Here is a 19,267-nt window from a genome sequence, read left to right on the forward strand (position 1 = left end):
ACGACAAGAAGCAAGAGATCAGATTTTTTTTTTCACTTAAACTTGTCCAAGATTTTAAATTGGGATTTTCAAAGGAACCCAAGGGAATTAGGCATCCAGCTCCCATTTAATTCAGTGAGACTTGAACACCAAATTCCCCTAGTCTCTTTTGAAAATTCCATTCATAATTCTCTTCAAATAGACGGTGAATGATGCGAAAGATAAGACACCTTCTCTTTCCTTTAAGGATTTCTGTATGTTAACCTTTTCTCCCATTTTTTCATATTGTCTGAATGACTTGCAAAATAAAACGAGGTAAAGAATCTGTAATTCTTATTGCATCATTATTGGCCTCACAGGCCATCATCATTCACGATCATGGAGACATGTTTGTGGGAAAACTTCAACATTTCATTCTGACCTTGGCAGGTTGAAACTAATAGTTTAGAATCTAAGAGAACGGAGCTGGAAACAACTCTGTTAAACATTGATAAACATTCTGCAGTCAGAACATACAAAAGGATTTGGAGTACTTGGCTTCCAAAGTACACTACCTTTACCAAAATAGACTTCAAATCAAGCACTCTAATTTATATTCTTTTCAGAAAGGAATTCTTCCTTAGTTGTCCAGAGGTCCAGATCTCTTTATTCCATGTTATTTCTGGTATCAATACTTTTACACCCTTGCATTTTCTCAAAGCTATGTGGTGTTAGGGTGCAGTCGTCAACCCCAGAAGTGTTTTGTATTTCACTTAAGCTATATATATTTCTATCAAAATCAGTTTTTACGAGTTATTTGTGACTCCTTTGCATGAAAAGTCCATAAATAACATTTGAGAAGAAAATCCTAGATTCTTGAATAGATTGTTTTAAAGGTGAAGACAAGAACTAACAGCCACTATGTATTCTGGAAAGCAGTTTTGTCTTTGCTTAAGATTAAAGCTCAGGGCTCAGAGTTTTTCTAGCAATAGTTGATGACATCATTTACACCGGCAGCTGAGAGCTGCGCCCTCAAAAGCACAGATTAAAACTATTGGAGTAAATGTTGTCCATCATTTCTGAAGCTGATGTAAAATTCCATTCTTGTTTCCTATTTTAAACTAGTTAGGGTCAGAAGTCTTTGGAGAGCCTGAGCCTCCTTCCAGTGTTTATGAAATCATCCTTTTTATTTTGATGTATGGCAGATATTGACTCACTGAAAAGTATTCAAGCAGAGAGAGATTAAATGGGACTCTGATACTCTATGAAATGGATCAGAATGGAAACAAGGAAATACACCTCTATCTCGATATAATGCTGTCCGTGGGAGCCAAAAAATCTTACCGCGTTATAGGTGAAACTGTGTTATATTGAACTTGCTTTGATCCACCAGAGTGCGCAGTGCAAAAGAGAGAGGTGGAGCCATTTCTTGAGTGTGTTTTGGCGTAGCTACTGTTCCAAATTTCTGTTATATCAGGTGGCGTTATATTGTGGTAGTGGTGTATTAGAATTTTACCTCAACTCTGGGTATTCTGCAGGGCACCAATGTCGTCTAGGTCATAAGTCCTGCACTAACTGGTCTTAAACTGGTGTCTTTAACAATATGCTTCCCTATGCTTTTCACTAGGCAACTAAGAAAGCAGATGTTGCATGCCCCATAAATACTTTCTTAACTATGTACTTTGCATATGGTGAAAAAAATTGCTCTTACTCATTCTAAGGTTTAACTATAAAACACATTTATTTTCTATAGAACAAGGAAACATGCATCTCCTCTGTGGTGTGCTATTTCTGTGCTAATTTTAATCTTCTGAAACTTTATTCCTTTCAACTGGAGCACTGCTCAATAAAAATTGCAGGAATATTTTTATGTATGGAAAAGTATGTCTGTTTCTAGTTCCTTGTACATGGAAACAGCCAAACTGTATTTCCTGAAATCTTCCAAATCTTACCTCTTTTCTCACTCTCTCTTCTCCCCCACACACACCAAAAAAAATAAAATAAAATAAAACAAAAAATCATCAGTGGGCAGACACAAAGAATGGAAAATTTCAGCCTGAGGGGCTTAAAGTTCCTGAAAGCTGAGTGACTGGAAACAAGGGCTTGGAATGGAAACAGTTACCCAACTTTAACTGTAGCAGTGGCTGCTGCTGCTCCTATAATCCAGTAGAAAACTCCATCAGTGCAGAACATCTGAAAAAATGTATTGATATTAAACCAACTAAAATTTGGGAAATTAACAATCCAGTGTCTGTGGTAACTTTTAACTCCGTCTCATTAGAAATATGCTTTGATAGATATTTAATTGCGTTCACAAAAGACTTATCAATGTGACATACAAGTGATCATGTATATCTTAAAATATAGTTTAACAATGCTAATTTACATCCCTTAGAAGAAGAGGTGCATTGTTATACGTTGATGAATGAATTTATATGTCCTGTTTTTATAAAGCCATAGATAAACTGGCAGTGGTTAACAATAAAATGTTATAAATACAGATACTTGAGTAACTAAGTTTTAATAGTATCTGCTGGAAGTTTTAAAAAATTACTACCCATCCTAAGTTTTGGTAATTATATTGACCAGTTTATCATTATGTAGTAATGTAAATTGACATTTATGATTATCATAGCAATAGGTTTGTGCATATATGTGCATAGATTAAGCTCACAAGCAAAAACAGTTTAAAAATAAGCTTTATGCTTGAAAGTGTGTTTTCAGTGGAATCTAGCTAAAACATCAAGAATTGTACCTTTGTTTATGAAACCTTATATAACTGCAGAAGACAAAAACCTAAACAGTAAATCTGGAAATGAATAGTTAAGGGATTTACTGCTTTATAATGCTACTTAACTCCTCTTTATCCCGCCTAACTTATATTGCACACTCAACCTTAATTTTGATCCATAACATTGTAAAAATATATTTAAAGTTCAAAATTCCTATATTAATAGTACTAAAAAATAGTACTAAATATTAATAGTACTAAATATTAATAGTACTAAATCGTATTTAGAGGATCCATTTCCGATTCACTGTAACATACCCACTGTTACTCACTACCAAAATCTCTACCCACTTGGTACTACACAAAACAAAGATAAAAATAGAGACTTACAGCTTTTATGTCAATGTCTGTATAAAATCTGTGTTCTTGGCTTAACTGGTAGACATTTACCTCCTTGAGCCAGGAATTCTGATACACCCCACATTCCACTCCTGCCTAATAAACAATTGTATAAATTGCTGGCCATCGATGTCTTCTAGAAGCTGGTCTACAAACCCACTGCCAGTTATTTCTTTAGAGCAATTGGTAGAAACCTATCCTATGAATCTGAAGTTGTGGCGTCAAACCCTGTTTGAGATACGTGCTGGAAAAAATAGTCTCCAATTATTTGATTGCATACTATCATAATGCTATCTCAAGAGAGCAAAATTAAGGTTATATCAGTAATCTTAATTTTGGCATTTCCCATGTTTGAGTGCCTGACTTTGCAATCTTAATATTCTTAACATATTTTGTGTTTTGAAATATATCCAGGGGATCCTCTCTGATTAGCATTTATTTGGAAACACTAGAAGGGGTAGGTTCTGTGCATCACAACTAGGTGGATTATCTGTGCCTTGGATTTTTCTGTTCTTGTTATCTTGACATCTGGTAAATTGCTCAGTCAGACACAATTTTCCTATCATACATAGTTTATTAATTGTGAGTATTCATTTTAATTCATTATGTAATATTAAATAAATCTAATTATTAGGTTAATTAAACAATACCAAATATGATAACAATTGCTTGTAGCTCTTTTAATCTGGTAAAATGGCAGTCTTTGTGTTTAGCTGTCAGTCACAAAATAGGAGGACCTTTCCACTGTGTCCCAGTTTATATGATTTTATATTTGTCAAAAGACTCACACCGTGAAGATCAGTTCACTTGCATGTTAAACATAAAACAGTTAAGGTAAAGAGAACAGTTCATCAGGATTTAAGCACATAATGTTAATCCATAAAATTTACATGTGAGATTAGTTGGGTTTTTTTTAAAGTCTTAATTTAATTTTTGATTCTGTGGCTGACTTTAGGAGTTGTCCTTATGTGGGTTTGCAAATAATCACACACACTTACTTAACTGTGCCTAATAAGGAGAGAACACCAGACCTTCTAGGAGTGTTGTCCTGCTGGAAAAAAGAAAATCGAAACGCGTGATACTTATAGAAGATGATTTACATTGTTATGGTTTCATGCATCTTCAGGAAGCTAATAATGATTAGCCGGTAACATTTTCAACTCAGCTTGTTAATGTTGATGGAAATATTAGAAGCTGATTCCTCATGGCTATCACATCTTAGATTTTACAAGTTATTGGACTCCTGCCCCTTGGTTGGTTGCCAGGCTGGGAATGGAGAAAACATAGGCTTTCTTGGCCAGCATGGACTGGCATCATATAGCCAGAAGCAATATAGTCTCCTTTTCCTCCAGGTCTTGAAGATGACAGCCTGGCTGGTTCCTCCTCACAAAAACCTATCCATAGAAGTTCTTTGGCAAGTCAGAATGTGGCACTGTCACTCTGAAGTCACTGACATCACCAGTGGGGATTGATTGGGTCAGTTTTATGCAAATGAAGAACTTTTGGAAAGTTCCACAATTTGTTTTTATTTTATTTTGGAAATAAATGGGCAGTCAGTCATTCTACAGAACAGAAAAGTATTTTGTGATGCATGCAAGTAGAGTCCATCAACTTGGGGAAAGTTGACTTTAGATTCTCTGTCAACAAGGTCACCATAATTGTAATTATTCTTCATACATACTGGATCTTCCTTATTTCACAGTTACTGCTGTCAGTTTAACTTTAGACAGCATTTTTTATTCAAAAATCTGAGTGAAAGGTAAAACTATAACTGTAAAAAATCAGTCTTTTTTTTTTTAAAACCAAATTCCCAGTTGTTGGTACAGTAGTTGTATAGGCTGTGTTGTGATTACAAGTGGATGCCTTGACATATTGCTAATGGTCTGTGAAGATCACCAGTTTGACTCCAGCCTGGCTCTGTAGGGACTTAAAGTTACCGTATAATGAATGTTGTGTGACTCTGTGTTCCAACTCCTAAATCATGAACTTATCTCATTGTGCTTTTTACTGACAGATTCAGATAAGCCAGGAACTGTATGGGCAGCTATTTACTTGTAAAGAAAGTAGCTCCAGATCAGATTGAGGCATGTTAGCAGGGCATTGTATATGAGAAGCTTACCCTGCTACTGTGCTATAGATAAGCAGAGGACTTCATTTACCAGGGCTGGAAACTTGTAGTAGTGCTAAATCTATATACATTTTTTAAGATGAAGTTTATAGTTATATGCACAATATTGGTAAATATACACATTATTTAATGGACTGATTTACATGAAGTGTTTGTGTGACCATGACTAAGTATCCCTAACATTTTCCCCAAAATCTGGCAACCCGAAATGTCAAGTGACTCTAAAAAGTGTTTGTACATTAAAAAGGTGACTGTAGTGACTCCATAATGAAGTCTGCAATGAGATTTGAAATGGTAGGGGAGATTAAATCAATTTTCTTATGTTCAGCATTTCACTACTGAGCTTGGTGTCAACACCCCTTCCTAGACTTAAGATTGAATTTTCAGGAAAGTTGAAAGTAAATCTGTTCACTAGCTCAAGTTAACAATCAAAAGTTATTTTCTTTTTGAAATTTAAACTTGAAGTCTCAGCTCCTTTTCTCTTTCCTCTAAGTCAGTGGTTCCCACCCTTTTCTCTGCCATGGCACACTTTGAGCTCCACGGGCTCATCCTCATTCTGGCTGTCAGCTGTCAGTGGATAGGGGATGGGCGGAGGAGGCAACCTGTTGCTCACACAGGAGGGGACAGGGGAAGAGAGGGAAATTGAGCTCTAATTCCTCTGCCCCTGGAGGAGGTAGTGCAGTGAGGCAGCTTCCCCTTTCCCTTCCCCCCTTGTTCTCACTTGCAGTTTTTCAAAAAGTTCCACAGCACAGCTGTTCGGACATGATGGCATGATGGCACCAGTTGGGAAACATTGCTCTAAATATGATAAGTGTCTTGGATGTGACACTTAAAACTTCAGGTCCATGTATCTCTTTTAGATATAAACTAATTATGACAAGATCCCCGAGGTGCACCCAGGGACTGTGGGACTGCTGTGTCCCCATAACTCTTTCCAGTCTGGGCTGTCTCTCAATGCCTTGCTAGTGACAAGCAGCAAGCACCTCCAGGTGCTGTGATCACTCAGCACGACTGCATGTAGAGCTCCCGCAGCCCAGCTAGGTTGCATGAATCCTCACTGAGCCACTCATGAATCACACAGAGAAAGGCACCAGCTCCCAGCACTGCCTCAGGGATATATCATCTTGCATTGCTCAAGTTATTAATTGGTTTACCACTTCATCAGTGGAAAGTGGATATACACCAGCCTTTGCAAACCTGAGCACATTTGCCACACACTTCAGGCAAACTCACTGGTAAAGATAAACAGTAAAATAAGTTTGACTACAAAAGATAGATTTTAAGTGATAGGCAATAAGTCAGAATTAGTTACCAGAATAAAATAAAATATATATAAGCAAGCAGGTTAAACTCTCAATTCTTAGATTGGGCAACATCTAGATTAAGCAGTTTTTCTCGCTCTACTGGATATTGCAGTTCGTTGTGCACAGATTTCACCGTTGAAACCGGGATCAGTCTCCTCTGTTGGAGTCTTAAGTCTTCTCAGTGTCCTTGTTGCTTGCAGCATAGGTGGGGGCAGGGGAAGCCACGCATGTGGCCACTGTCTTCTGTTTTATACCCTTAATCCATGTGATTGTAAAACACAAGTACAGGCATGTCTCATGGGCATTGCTGAGTCTCCAGGCAAGGTTGAGCAATTCCCCTGGTGTAGCCTCATGCAGGTGAGTCATTGCATTGTAGCTCCCTTGCTGGACAGTGGCTGGTGATGTCTGTTCAACAGCACCCACATTGCTGTTGGTTACTTCCCGTGTCAGTCTGGGTGCCTCCCAAACTCTCAGCATATTTTAGTGAAAACCATACAACACCATTTTTATAATTTCAGATGCATTGACGATACACATACACCTCTACCCCGATATAAGGTGAGTTTGCTTACAAGGCAGTAAAGCTCTGACATGCTGCTCTGAGCAGCATGTTAAGGGTGCTGGACCAGGCCCGGGCTGAGGGGTTCGATAAGGGGCAGAGGGTCTTGGGGGGTGGTCAGGGGCTACCCCCCAGGGTCTGGGGGAGGGCAGGAGCTGTGGGAGGGCACTTATGGGGGCCCCGCCGTCCCAGAGTGGCCTGGGGGATTAGTGGGGGGCTGGGAGCAACTCGCTCTGCTTCTGTTGCCCCAGCCGTGTCGCTTAAGGGAGGGGACTTGGGGGAAAGGACCCCGTCCCCGCACTCACTGCAGTGGCGGAAGCGGAGCAGCCCAGCCCCAGCCCGCTCTACTCTGCCAGCTCTCAGCTGCAGCACTCCGCTTCCATCGCTGGTGAGTATAGAGGGGTGTCCTTTCCCCAACCTCTCTGCACTCACCAGCCCGCTCCGTTTTCGTTGCCCTGGTCCCAGCCGTGTGGCTGGGGGACGGCTGGGGAAAGGTCCTGCACTCACCTGCCTGGTGGGAAGTGGAGTGCCACAGCTGGGAGCTGGCAGAGTGGAACTGGCTGGGGTTGGGCTGTTCCGCTTCCCGCCACCGGTGAGTGCAGGGAGGTTGGGGAGGATGCCCTGTGGCAGGAAGTGGAGCGACGAGGCCCCAGCCCACTCCAGTCTGCCACCTCCCAGCTGTGGCGCTCCGCTTCCCGATGCCAGTGAGTGCAGGGGTGAGGGCATTCTTTCCCCAACCTCCCCGCACTCACCGGCAGTGGGAATTGGAGCACCAAGGCTGGGAGGTGGCAGACTGGAGTGGGCTGGGGCTGGGCTGCTCCGCTTCCCGCTGCTGCTGGTGAGTGCCTGTCAGGGGGTGGGGGGGTGGGGGTAGATAGGGGTCGGAGCAGTCAGGGGACTGGGGTTGGGGTAGGAGGTTAGGTCCTGGGGGTGATTAGGGATGGGGGTCTCTGGAGGGGGCAGTCAGGGAACAAAGAACCAACAAGGGCCAAAGCAAGTTTGATATAATGCGGTCTCACCTATAACACTGTGAGATTTTTTTGTCTCCCGAGAACCGTGTTATATCAAGGTAGAGGTGTATTTAGATATGATCTGCTGAAAGACACTGTTCTAACCTTTCTCCTGATATCTCACATGGCATGCTTTATATGCAATATCACAATTATATACAGATGAGGATTATGGGGGTTAACAAGATGCACCCTCAAAGTACAGTAGGTCACACTGATTTTATCTAACTATTAGATATTTGCATTGTTTAGTTTCAGATTGAAAACTTGTAATAAATGTTATGGTATTAATCATGGTCAGTTATTTTAGTTATGCTTAATGCATTTTCACTAGTGACTATTTTTTTTCTATATCTTAATGTCAAACAGTAAAAATTCAGTTTTCATCTAAAGAATAGCTAACTCTTTAGGATATCTTTTGAAAACTTGTGTGCAGTATTAATATAATAACTTATTTTCACAGTTGCCTCATTCTGGGAACCTATTTGTACATGGCAGAGATCTTGTTCCCAGTTTCAGGCTCTTTATCAGACCTATTAAAATTAATTATCCATATTAAGAAATATGCTGGAATAGTTAATTTACAATCTTAACAGGGTCATTTAATTACACAGCCAGTATAATACAGATGTTTGTAATGCAGTGCCTGACAAAATTAATGTTCATGTTTCCATTCAGCTGAAAATGTGAATCTTGATTTGTTCAGACTGCTGAATACAGGGGGAAAAAATCCAAAATTTGACTCTCTTGTCCTTTCTGTGTGAGGAGGTCAATTAGAAGAAATTGAGGTTATTTGAGTTCATCAGTTGTATTTCTCAGATTTTAGCAATGAACTAATATCAACGGTTATATTTGTGCATATTTGCAAGAGAATTATAGTTGGTAAATTGTAACTCCTCAAGAGAAACAATAGGTGAAAGTAAAGTTTTTTTTAATAGACAGGTATTCTTTTAGGGCATAAACCTTGCCCAAACTACACAGAAGTTGCTGTGGACCTAGGTAATAGAGGCTGAGCAAATATGGGTAAGGGAACTGTAGGACATTCACTGTAGGAGGAAGAAAGAGAAAATGTTTGTTACAGTGGGTCATTTGTATCACAGCATAGCAAGGAGATGTCTAATTTTTTAAACTTAAATTTAATTTTCAGATTAAATTTTCAATTACATCTCAGTTTTTCACAGTAATGTTAAATTAAGTTGCCATAAGAAAGTTTTATTGATGGATTACATTTTTGTCTAACATAGATTTCTATGACCTCAGAACACTTACAAAATTGCATTTTTTTTAATGCTTCCACAAAAAAGAAGTGACAATTCATGCTAGTAATTTTTTTTCAAATTTAGCTATTTCCAACATGAAGTTGGCCCACTGTTCATTGGTTGGTATTATTCTGGGCTTTGGGATTAACTGTTTTCTTTCTAAAGCAGCTCTGACTTCTGAGTTGGCTCCAGGATGGTCTCTGCAGTCTGTATGATTGAGAGCCATATATTCCGGACGATCTGTCATCTATTGGTTGCGTTTAACATGGCTTTATTGAGGATGTGTATGATTTTTCTGTTCTTTGGATCTGATCCATGACCCTCTTGATTGCTTAAAAGAAAGCTAAGTGTTTTTTTGCCCTTTATAGGAATTATCAATACCTTGCTAAAGGAGTGAAAGGTCCTGACTATTCTTAAACAGGCAACTTCAAGAACTCAGTTAATGCTAAATAAATAGTGTTTCTAACCTTTGGGAGGGTTTAAGCCCCAAGGAATCTTATGCATCTAATAGACTTAAAATAGTAGCATATGTATAGCACAGCCATCAATCTCTTAAATTGTTGCTGGTTATTCAGCATCTTCGAGTTCTGTGTATAGATTCGGAAAAACAACAACAGTACTTATGAGAAGGAGTGTGTGTGTGTGTTTATTTTCTTCAGTGAAATTCCAAGTGATAATTTTGTTGTCTATTGCAGAGATTACTTTTAACTAACAGACTACTAAATGGTATGTAACTGAATATTGAGTACATTTTACTCAGAGAGCGCTTTGGGATTTTCCCATCATGTAGATGTCTTTTGAAGGTGGGATTTGTTTGGAATTGGCAACAGGGATAATACTAAACAAATAATTCAGTTTAGTAACAATGATCATTTGGATGATCCTTTTGGATGATGCTTTTCCACAGTGAGTGGCAGATATTTTTCCTTGTGAACATTAATTTTTATCTTGTCCAGAAAATAGCAGTGGGGGAGGAGGTTTAACTGATTAGGTTTTTCAGATCTGGTAAAAGTTAAATTTCATGATAATACAGGCCTGTAGGCAATCAGCTATTTAAAGTGCCAAATACTGTAATTGTAATTTTTGGCAGAATTGAAACACTGACATTTGTCCTGGCTTTCCCCTATTTACTACTTAGCCTGTTGCATCAGGAAGACCTTTTAGGCTTGTCTGTTGTTTCCTTAATCTGTCTGTGATTGAGATGAGCCTCAGTACATAATTGCTACAGCCATTCAGTGGTTGATTACGTAGGTATACCATTGTTAAATGACTGAACATTTTCTAAGAATAATTAAGTTCACCTTCCAGGGGCTTTGAACTTCTGTTTTTTCATATATTAAAATGGGATCATCGTTCCCTTTTCCCCCACAATATATCATTAAACTTTATCTCCTGTTGAAAAGTATCATTTAAAATGGTAAGTGAGAGACCACACAGAGTACGGTGGAGAGGTTTCCTTCAGTGCCAAATGCTTCTAATAATAGTTTTGAAAACTGAATAAATTTCATATTTTCAAACTCAATATTTTTATTTTGAAAGTTCCCTTTAATACGTACCTTGTAAAAATTTACAAAGGGCAGTGTTATTCAATCCATGACTCATATAAAACACATTGATTTCCGGTGGCTGACAAAGAGAGGGAAGAATCGAGACATCACTGCTTTCTGTTAGCAGGTGAAACTAGAATTTTTGAGAAACTGCATGTTTTATTATCTGTTGGCACTCCATCCTTTTCCATGAGATATTGAGTAAACTGCTTTCTGTTGTTATGTGCAACACTCTCATCATTTGATGAGCTGAGATGGAGACAACCATCCATTTCTCACTCTGAGCCACAAGTTAAAGGGAATCTCTGTATGTTTTCATTTTAAACAATCAGCAACCTGGAATTTCTCACAGAGTATCTATGCAAAGATAAAATGACCATTACAAAAGTTCATTATTATACTTAAGACTCTAGATATAACTTTAATATCAAGCAACTTCAAAGTATGGGGAGAGCAATCAATCATTTGAAAGGCTAAAAGTTTGTATATTGGGTTTGAAATCTAATCTTAAATTTACCTTTCCATTTCTACAAGATCAATAAAAAATAATAATTAAAATATGCACAAAATTAATGTTAAAATAAAATTATTTCCTTTAATACAGTGTTTCAAAGTGTTTTGCATGTAGCCTTGTAGATTTGTGAAGTACTAGTTGGAGATAAGGGAGAATGGATTGACCTCTCATTTGTACTCCTGAGTCCCATATTTCATTTTCAGTCCCTGATTTCGTGTTCCTTAAAAACAAATAAAGTTAGTTTCTGGTTGTTCCGGTTGTTAAGAGAGCCTTCAAAATGAGACATTTTTGTAACAAATGAAGGGATCTCTGCCTGAGTTTGCAAAGAGCCTGAAATGAAACTTTGAGGTGTGAACTGCCCTGTTCTTTTCTATCAGTGCTAACTCAGGTGCCAGTAATAGTAGTTTAAATGTTAGCATTGTTAATAATGTTACTGCTTATTAAAACATGTAAGAAAGGAGAAAACTACGTATGAAAATCTGAGTGCTTGCCAAACAACAAGCTCTTTCATCCTGCTGCTAAATAATTTAAAGGTACACCTCTACCCCCGATATAACGCAACCCGATATAACACAAATTCAGATATAACGCGGTAAAGCAGCGCTCCAGGGGGCCGGGGCAGGGCTGCGCACTCTGGCGAATCAAAGTAAGTTCAATATAATGTGGTTTCACCTATAATGCGGTAAGATTTTTTGGCTCCCGGGGACAGTGTTATATAGGGGTAGAGGTGTACATTGGGTTGTTTGGTGTAAAGAAAAAATTTTCACTTAGAGGTAACAAATATAAAACAATCACTAGTAAGTAAAACTATTGGAAACTTGAAAATCGTCTTCCACTTAAAAAATTAATTTATGCAAACATTTCTTAACATCCCATATTGAATATACTCTAGTCTTTAATTAAAAATGTAAAGATGTATTGTAAGATGTAGCTTAATTTAATAAATTAAATTATGGATATACTTTTAACACATGGTAGGACTGAAAGGAGCACAGTAGTTTTCATTTTCCTGAAGTTTTCAGAAGTTTGACAAATGCTATGTATTAATATAGATCAACAATTTGCATATTTCTGCATAAATATGATAACTTGGCACATAACACATATGAAGTCAAATAATGCTCCCTGGAATTACTATGCGTGAAGTGATACTGAATACTTTCCTTAAAAGATTTTGGGCCCTTAGAAACCCTGTCATAAAGCATAATTCCCAATTCTGAACCTTAGCGTCCAAAAGTGGGTGCCTGCATGAACCTCCAAGCTTAATTACCAGCTTGGATCTGATAGCGCTGCCACCAGACAGGAATTACAGTGCCTGTCTTCACTCTGGTATTCCCCGAATCTTCCCTGGGGGACCCCAAGACTCAGATGCCCTGAGTCTCACAACAAAGGGAATTAACCCCCTTCCCTTCCCCTCTTTACTCCCCCAGATTTTCCCGCCCTGGATCACTAGAGATTTCCCTGCTTCAATTCCTTGAAACACAAACCTAGAGAGATTAAGTGTCTCTCCCCTCACCAGAGGCTATGCAGATTCAAACCTAGTCAATCTAACACAAAGAGATTTCCCCCTCCCTTCGTTCCTTCACCTTAACCAGAGAAAAACTCAAACAGGTTTTAAAAAAGAAAGCTTTATATAAAAAAGAAAAGAAAAGACAAAAAATGTTCTCTGTATCAAGGTTGACAATATACAGGGTAGTTGCTTAAAAGAAAAATGAATAACAGCCTTATTCAAAAGATTACAATTTAACATTCCAGCAAACTACCACATGTAATACAAAACATATAAAACCTTTGTCTTCTACCTTTGTACTTACACTTGGAACAGAAGATTAGAAAACCTGAGATGAAATCACTCTCATAGCCAGAGAGCACAGAACCGAGACACAGAGAAAAGAGACACCAAAAGTCCCTCCCTGAGCTTTGAAAAATCCGGTTTCCTGATTGGTCCTCTGGTCAGGTGTGTGGTTCCCTTTGTTAACCCTTTACAGGTAAAAGAAACATTAACCTTTAGCTATCTGTTTATGACAAACCCACATTACAACAAGTGTAGCAGCAACTCCCTGCTGTTCAGACTGAGAGAGCCTCTTTATGGGCTGGCATAGAGTCCACCCATGATGCATAAACCTCATCTGTCAATGTGTCAGAATAGCTTTTGTTAACACAGTCAGGAAACTGGACTCAATAGTACATAGTCATAATCAGTCATAATGAAACAATGTACCTTGATTTTTTTGCATTTTATTAGAAAATGTCTTTTACGCTAAATTTTCATAGAATAATCATGAATTTTTTTTTAAACTTGCTTAATTTTAGTAGTTTTGCCAGTTTAATTTTTATTCATTGAAGAGGGAAAAAAAACTACAAATATTTTTCTTAGCTCTGGTATTACTGCTTGTCCTATTACTGAATAATTCTCTATATAGACACCAGAATAGCTCCTGGCCCCAATTGAAGGGTGGAAAGATTCCAGAGCTCGGGCGACAACCCAAGCTGAGAAGTCTCCACAGCAGTGAAACAACCACACAGCCCAAGCCCTGTGAGCCCGAGTCGACTGCTACGGGCCAGGCATGAGATTTTCTTTGCTGTGTAGACATACCCTATGAGGTCAGAGGCAAAGAATCTGCTACTGTGTGGATTCTTCCTTCCTACTCCGTCAGTGGGGGTGCCACTACTGGAATACTGCATCCAGTTCTGCTGTTCAATTTTCAACATCCTTTTTAAAATGTAAAGAGGGCACAGAGAAGAGAGAGAAACAATTTGAGGCCTGGAAAAGTGCCTTACAGTGAGAGACTTAAGCTCCATCTGGTTAATTTATCATAAAGAAAATGAGAGGTGATATGAGGTGTAGGTGGGTAAGTTTTTGTGCCTGAGGTCAGATTCTGATCATGATCATGATGGTCCGTTCTGACCTTAAAGTCTATGATTAGTGTATAAGTATTTTCACAGGGAGACTATAAAGCACTACAGGGTTCTTTAATGTAGCAGAGAAAGGTATAACAAGAACGAATGGCTGGAAGTTAAAGCTAAACAAATGCAAATTAGAAATAAGATACAGATTTTTAAAAGTGGAGGTTCTGTGGGACAAACTATTAAATAAAGAGTAGGATTCTCCAGCTTTTGAAGTTTTTAAATCGAGATTGGATGCCTTTATACTTCAATCAAATACGAGTTATTGGGCTCAGTATGGGGATAAATGAGTGAAATTCTATGGCCATTTTATACATGAGGGCGGACTAGAAAGCCTAACGATTCCTTCTGACTTTAATATATGAATATAATGCTGTAGTTATGACCTCAGAGGCTACCCTCACTGTTCTGAAGAGTTGAAGATGGTGGACTTCTCCATTCTCTTCCCTTCGTGGAATTCTCCGATAACAACTCTTATTACTCAGGGTGGGCTCTGAGAGGATTTTTTTACATAAGTGCCTGCCTATCGATTTATTCTATGGACTTGTTTATCAATTACATAGGTTTGTCTCTGATCCACTGGCATCACGTTTGTTCTCTCCAAACTTTGTCATATGACCTGACAGTTTCACAGTTTCATCTGCTTGTTAGTTCCTTTAGAAACTGTAGGTAAATGTTAAATGGCTTTGCTGACATGAATGGAAGGGTGCATAGCTCACATGGTGACTTGAATATTTAGCATCAAGTACAAAGTGCATCTTATTTGAAAAGTTTGCTTATGTAGATATTTTCTAAAATATTACTGACTTGTAAATATGAAATGAAGTTTAAAAATGTCTTTCAGCCAATGGTAATGACAACAAGAAATTCAAAGCAGAGGATAAAATGGATGGGGCTCCTTCTCGTGTTCTTCATATCAGGAAATTGCCTGGTGAAGTGACAGAAACAGAAGTTATTGCTTTAGGCTTACCTTTTGGTAAGGTAACCAACATCCTGATGCTAAAAGGAAAAAATCAGGTATTCTTCTTTTTTCAGAGTTCCGTTTATAGTACAATGATTACGTATTTTCTAATTCCAAATATAGTGGTAAAAGCTTACTAAGATTAATCCAGATGTAATGGTAAATAATTAAAATGAAAAGCCTTGCATTCTTTCAGTTTGCATTCCTCTTTCATGTGCTCCGTACTATTTCTAGTCTATTTTATATTAGAAGTCAGTGAAAGGCTAATAGTTCAGAGCAGATGACACTCAAAAAAAATATGGCTTTCAGGCTAACCATTTAGGCTAACCTCTTCAAAGGTATCATTTTATGTGCACAAACCCCAGTTTGCTAAACTGGGCACACTTAAAATGATGTCTTTGAATATATGAGGTTTATTTGCAACTATAGACCCATTTCAGAGAGCTTGGTTTTGGTTTTTTTGTTTTTGTTTGTTTGGGGGTTTTTGAGGTAAAACATGAAATCTTATCAAATCCCTTCATTATGTGAATGTGTTTTATTCTAGCAATACAAAGTGTAAATAGTGTGTAAATACTATATTATTATTATTATTTTTAATTCTTGCATTATAGGCTTTTTTGGAGCTGGCAACAGAAGAAGCAGCTATCACTATGGTTAATTACTATTCCGCTGTGACACCTCATCTTCGTAACCAACCCATCTATATTCAGTATTCTAATCATAAAGAGCTAAAGACTGATAATACACTAAACCAGGTATATTTACTGTTATGGAGTATAACAAATACATACAATAGCAAATTAAGCTTAGCATACGTTCAATTATACACTATGTAGCCATGAATATATTTTTATATAAACCAAACTTTATTTCTGATAGCTGCAGTTTATTGTAATATATAAAAGGCATAGAGTCTGGAATTGTACATGTTGCAATTACATGTTAGAATTTTATTAATGTATTTTCATGGTTAATTGTTTCTAATTAAATTTTGAATATTTTCATAAAATCAGTCTTAATACTGACTCTTGGTTTAGAAGTTACATGACTAAAACTTCAAGTTTCTTGGTTCTGGCATTTGAGAGTTCAGTGCCATATGGAATTGCCCCATCGCTAATGCAGAGTCCTACTCCCAGTGTTTTGAATCGTAAATTTGATAATATTGATAACCTCAGTTTGTTTGGTCTGCTCTTCTCACTGGACAGTTCCTGAAGAAAAATTAATTAATGATCACCCTGGGAAAAATGTATTCAGTAACTGAGAATTTTGTTGTTTGATCTTGGATGTGTGTTGAACCGGCTATTCTTTCAAAATAGTTGTAATACATTTTTTTAATAGAACACGGAACTGTTTCAACGATAACATAGCAGGGGCAGTAAAGGTCTTCATAGTATTTGAGGTTGCTGTATCCTACAAAGAATAGGGAAAAGAAGAATTGACCAATCACTGTTCAAATGCCAGTATCTTCGTGTTCATTTCTTGTGTTCCCTTTTCAATCAGACTAATGCTGTCTGTTGTGACAATCTACAGTTTCTATTAGTCTCTTGTCATACTTAAGTCATTTCTAGCATAATAGTGTGTTAATGGCAAATTATTTTTTTATTATATCTTTAAGAGAAATTTTCTGGAAACCCCTGGTGGTTGTTGTTTCTTTCTGCTAAAATTAAGTTCAGTATTAATTTCCCTACCTGTTAGTACAAACATACTAGATCTTTTGGAGCGCTGAGTATTCTCCCATCCATTAAAGAAATACTTTAGATTGTCCATTTTTAAAGTGCCAGCTGTAAGAAATGGGTACTTAAAGGTAAATAGAATGAAATTTGTAAAGGGAATGATAAAACATGATGCCAGCATGGGCAATAAGTGGTGGATTCATGTACAACTTTAAACAATAGGAACACTGTCAGTCATGTATTTGCCTTTCATTTTCTTTGGGGTCCTGTGGCAATGTCCTGTCTGCTTCAGTTAACCATCTTCTGCTCTGATGTGATGCTGTCAGCCTTTTGGCAGTATCCTTGCTTTCATAACACTTTTGTTTTAGCACTAAGTTGGCTCAGTCTTGCAAGCACCCTTATTTTATCCTTTTTTTTATTTGTAATAAATTAATTGACAGTACAGTGCTATAAATATTCTGTGACATCACCAGCATGATGGCGAAATATACAGAGCAGGAGCCAGTTGTCTATGATGGGTATAGAGAGTGTAGTAACCTGCTGGGAAGACTAAAAAGGAGTTATTGGCAGGTCATGTACAGAATATCCCATTAAGTCTGGTCTGGCGGGGCATTCATCACATAATTTTGTTACCAAAATTTGAAGGTTGCATTTGAAAGCTAGGCAGTTTTCGTTTTTAAAATGGTCCTTTCCTTACATTCGAGACAGAGAAATGCAAAGAAAATGAAGGTCAGTAGATCCATTGCAAAGGTGAAATATGAAAAAGGTGAAAAGTACAAACGGTTAAGCTAAAGGGATGAGAGGGGGATTTGTAATTAGAAAAGTTGGGGTACCTTAAACAGCCAAGTTTTTGAACTCTGAAAGTAAAAACAAGTTGCATTTATGACTCTATGAATTTCCCATGATTGGTTGTCAGCAACATGGTTATTTATGAAAAAGTCTAATCACAATAGGTTTATACATGACTAAAAAAAAACAGATGGAAAAGTCATTTGAATGTTTCATGTCATTTTAATAATTTTGTAAAGATATTTTGTCCGAAAAGACATGTAAACAGAGCAACGAAATAACATTAAAGTTCGGATTCAAAACAAACATTTTTTACCTTGTGTGCTGCAGTACCTAGGCACAAGTAGGTGAGTTAAGAACAGAATGACTGCCGTAACTGTGCATCTCCTTGATTGTCAGCTTGTCAGAATGAAATGTTTTAATATAGCCTTTGTATTTTTATAAGCTTATGTATTATGATGTTCTTAGGATCAAAGGTGAAATAGTCAAATGTGGTAGAATATTATGAAACTTTAAAAGAAATCAATTTTATGTAATACTTCATAAGTTAAATATGCAGCTGATTTTTGCCTATTCCAACATTACATTTTCTCAGACACCTTCAAAAGTACAGTTTCTGTACATCTATTAAAAATTAAACTGAATTTTTTTCCTCCTCCAAAACAATCCGTTGTTCTTGTAAATTCTAAGCTGTAGACTCTACACTGCAAATGCTTATTCCAACAATCATGCTTGCTTTGCTGTGCAGTCTAGTTGACCTTAGTGGAATTAAGTGTAAGGAAAAAGCACACACTGAAGAAAGTGTGTTTTCAGGCTCTCATGTAGAAAGCCAGATCAGACAAATCCTTACTTACTTAAATAGTACTGATTGAGCTTACTAGTATGAGTAAGAGTTTGCTGTACAATAAGGACCAGAACTTTGCAAAAACTTCTTCTCAGACATACATTTTAATGGACACATTACTATTTGCTTAAAAATTAGAAGAAGACTGAAACAATGAAGTAACTCAACCAAATGTATGAGTTGCTTAAAAATGTGTGTTTTATGTGTTTTTAAAAATAAATTAACATTGTCTTCAAAATACTTTTGTCAGAGTAGCATTAACTAATGCTTGACATGATGCAGTAAACTTTCTGTCCCAAGTAGTGTTCACCAGGTCTTTTTTTCTTACTTTCCTTATTCCTTAATTCATTTCAGTGTGAGGAATATCATGTTAAGTTGTGGGATCTGCAGTTGTGTGTTGTCTCTGGTATACCTTTAGAATATTCAGTATGCATTCATATGTTGATGATTGATTTGATTTTTCCTGGCATGCACACTTTTGTCTTTTCAACTGTGTATTGTTTTACTACTTAAAGGTACTGTAATAAAACATATGAAATGAAAACCCTCTTTTCTGCATTTTTCGTCAGAAAATCACCTAATCCTTTTAAAATTTGATCAGTTGGCAATAGAAGTAGTTATGTAGATGTGTGCTTGTGTTGTTACTATGTGATTATCTTAAGAATTTTTAAAACTGTATTTGTT

General features: G+C 37.4%; 1 protein-coding gene across 5 annotated transcripts in view; it reads left to right on the forward strand.

Moving 5' to 3' along the window:
- Nucleotides 1-19,267, forward strand: part of PTBP2 (polypyrimidine tract binding protein 2) — an 89,593-nt gene that overhangs the window by 30,454 nt on the left and 39,872 nt on the right. For all 5 annotated transcript variants that reach the window (XM_075067808.1, XM_075067804.1, XM_075067805.1 and 2 more), the window contains 2 exons: nt 15,161-15,333; nt 15,889-16,032. In XM_075067808.1, coding sequence (XP_074923909.1) covers nt 15,161-15,333; nt 15,889-16,032 — 317 coding nt within the window. The remainder of the gene's footprint in view (nt 1-15,160; nt 15,334-15,888; nt 16,033-19,267) is intronic.

This window comes from Chelonoidis abingdonii, chromosome 7 (genome assembly GCF_003597395.2).
Source record: "Chelonoidis abingdonii isolate Lonesome George chromosome 7, CheloAbing_2.0, whole genome shotgun sequence".
Classification (NCBI taxonomy): domain Eukaryota; kingdom Metazoa; phylum Chordata; order Testudines; family Testudinidae; genus Chelonoidis; species Chelonoidis abingdonii.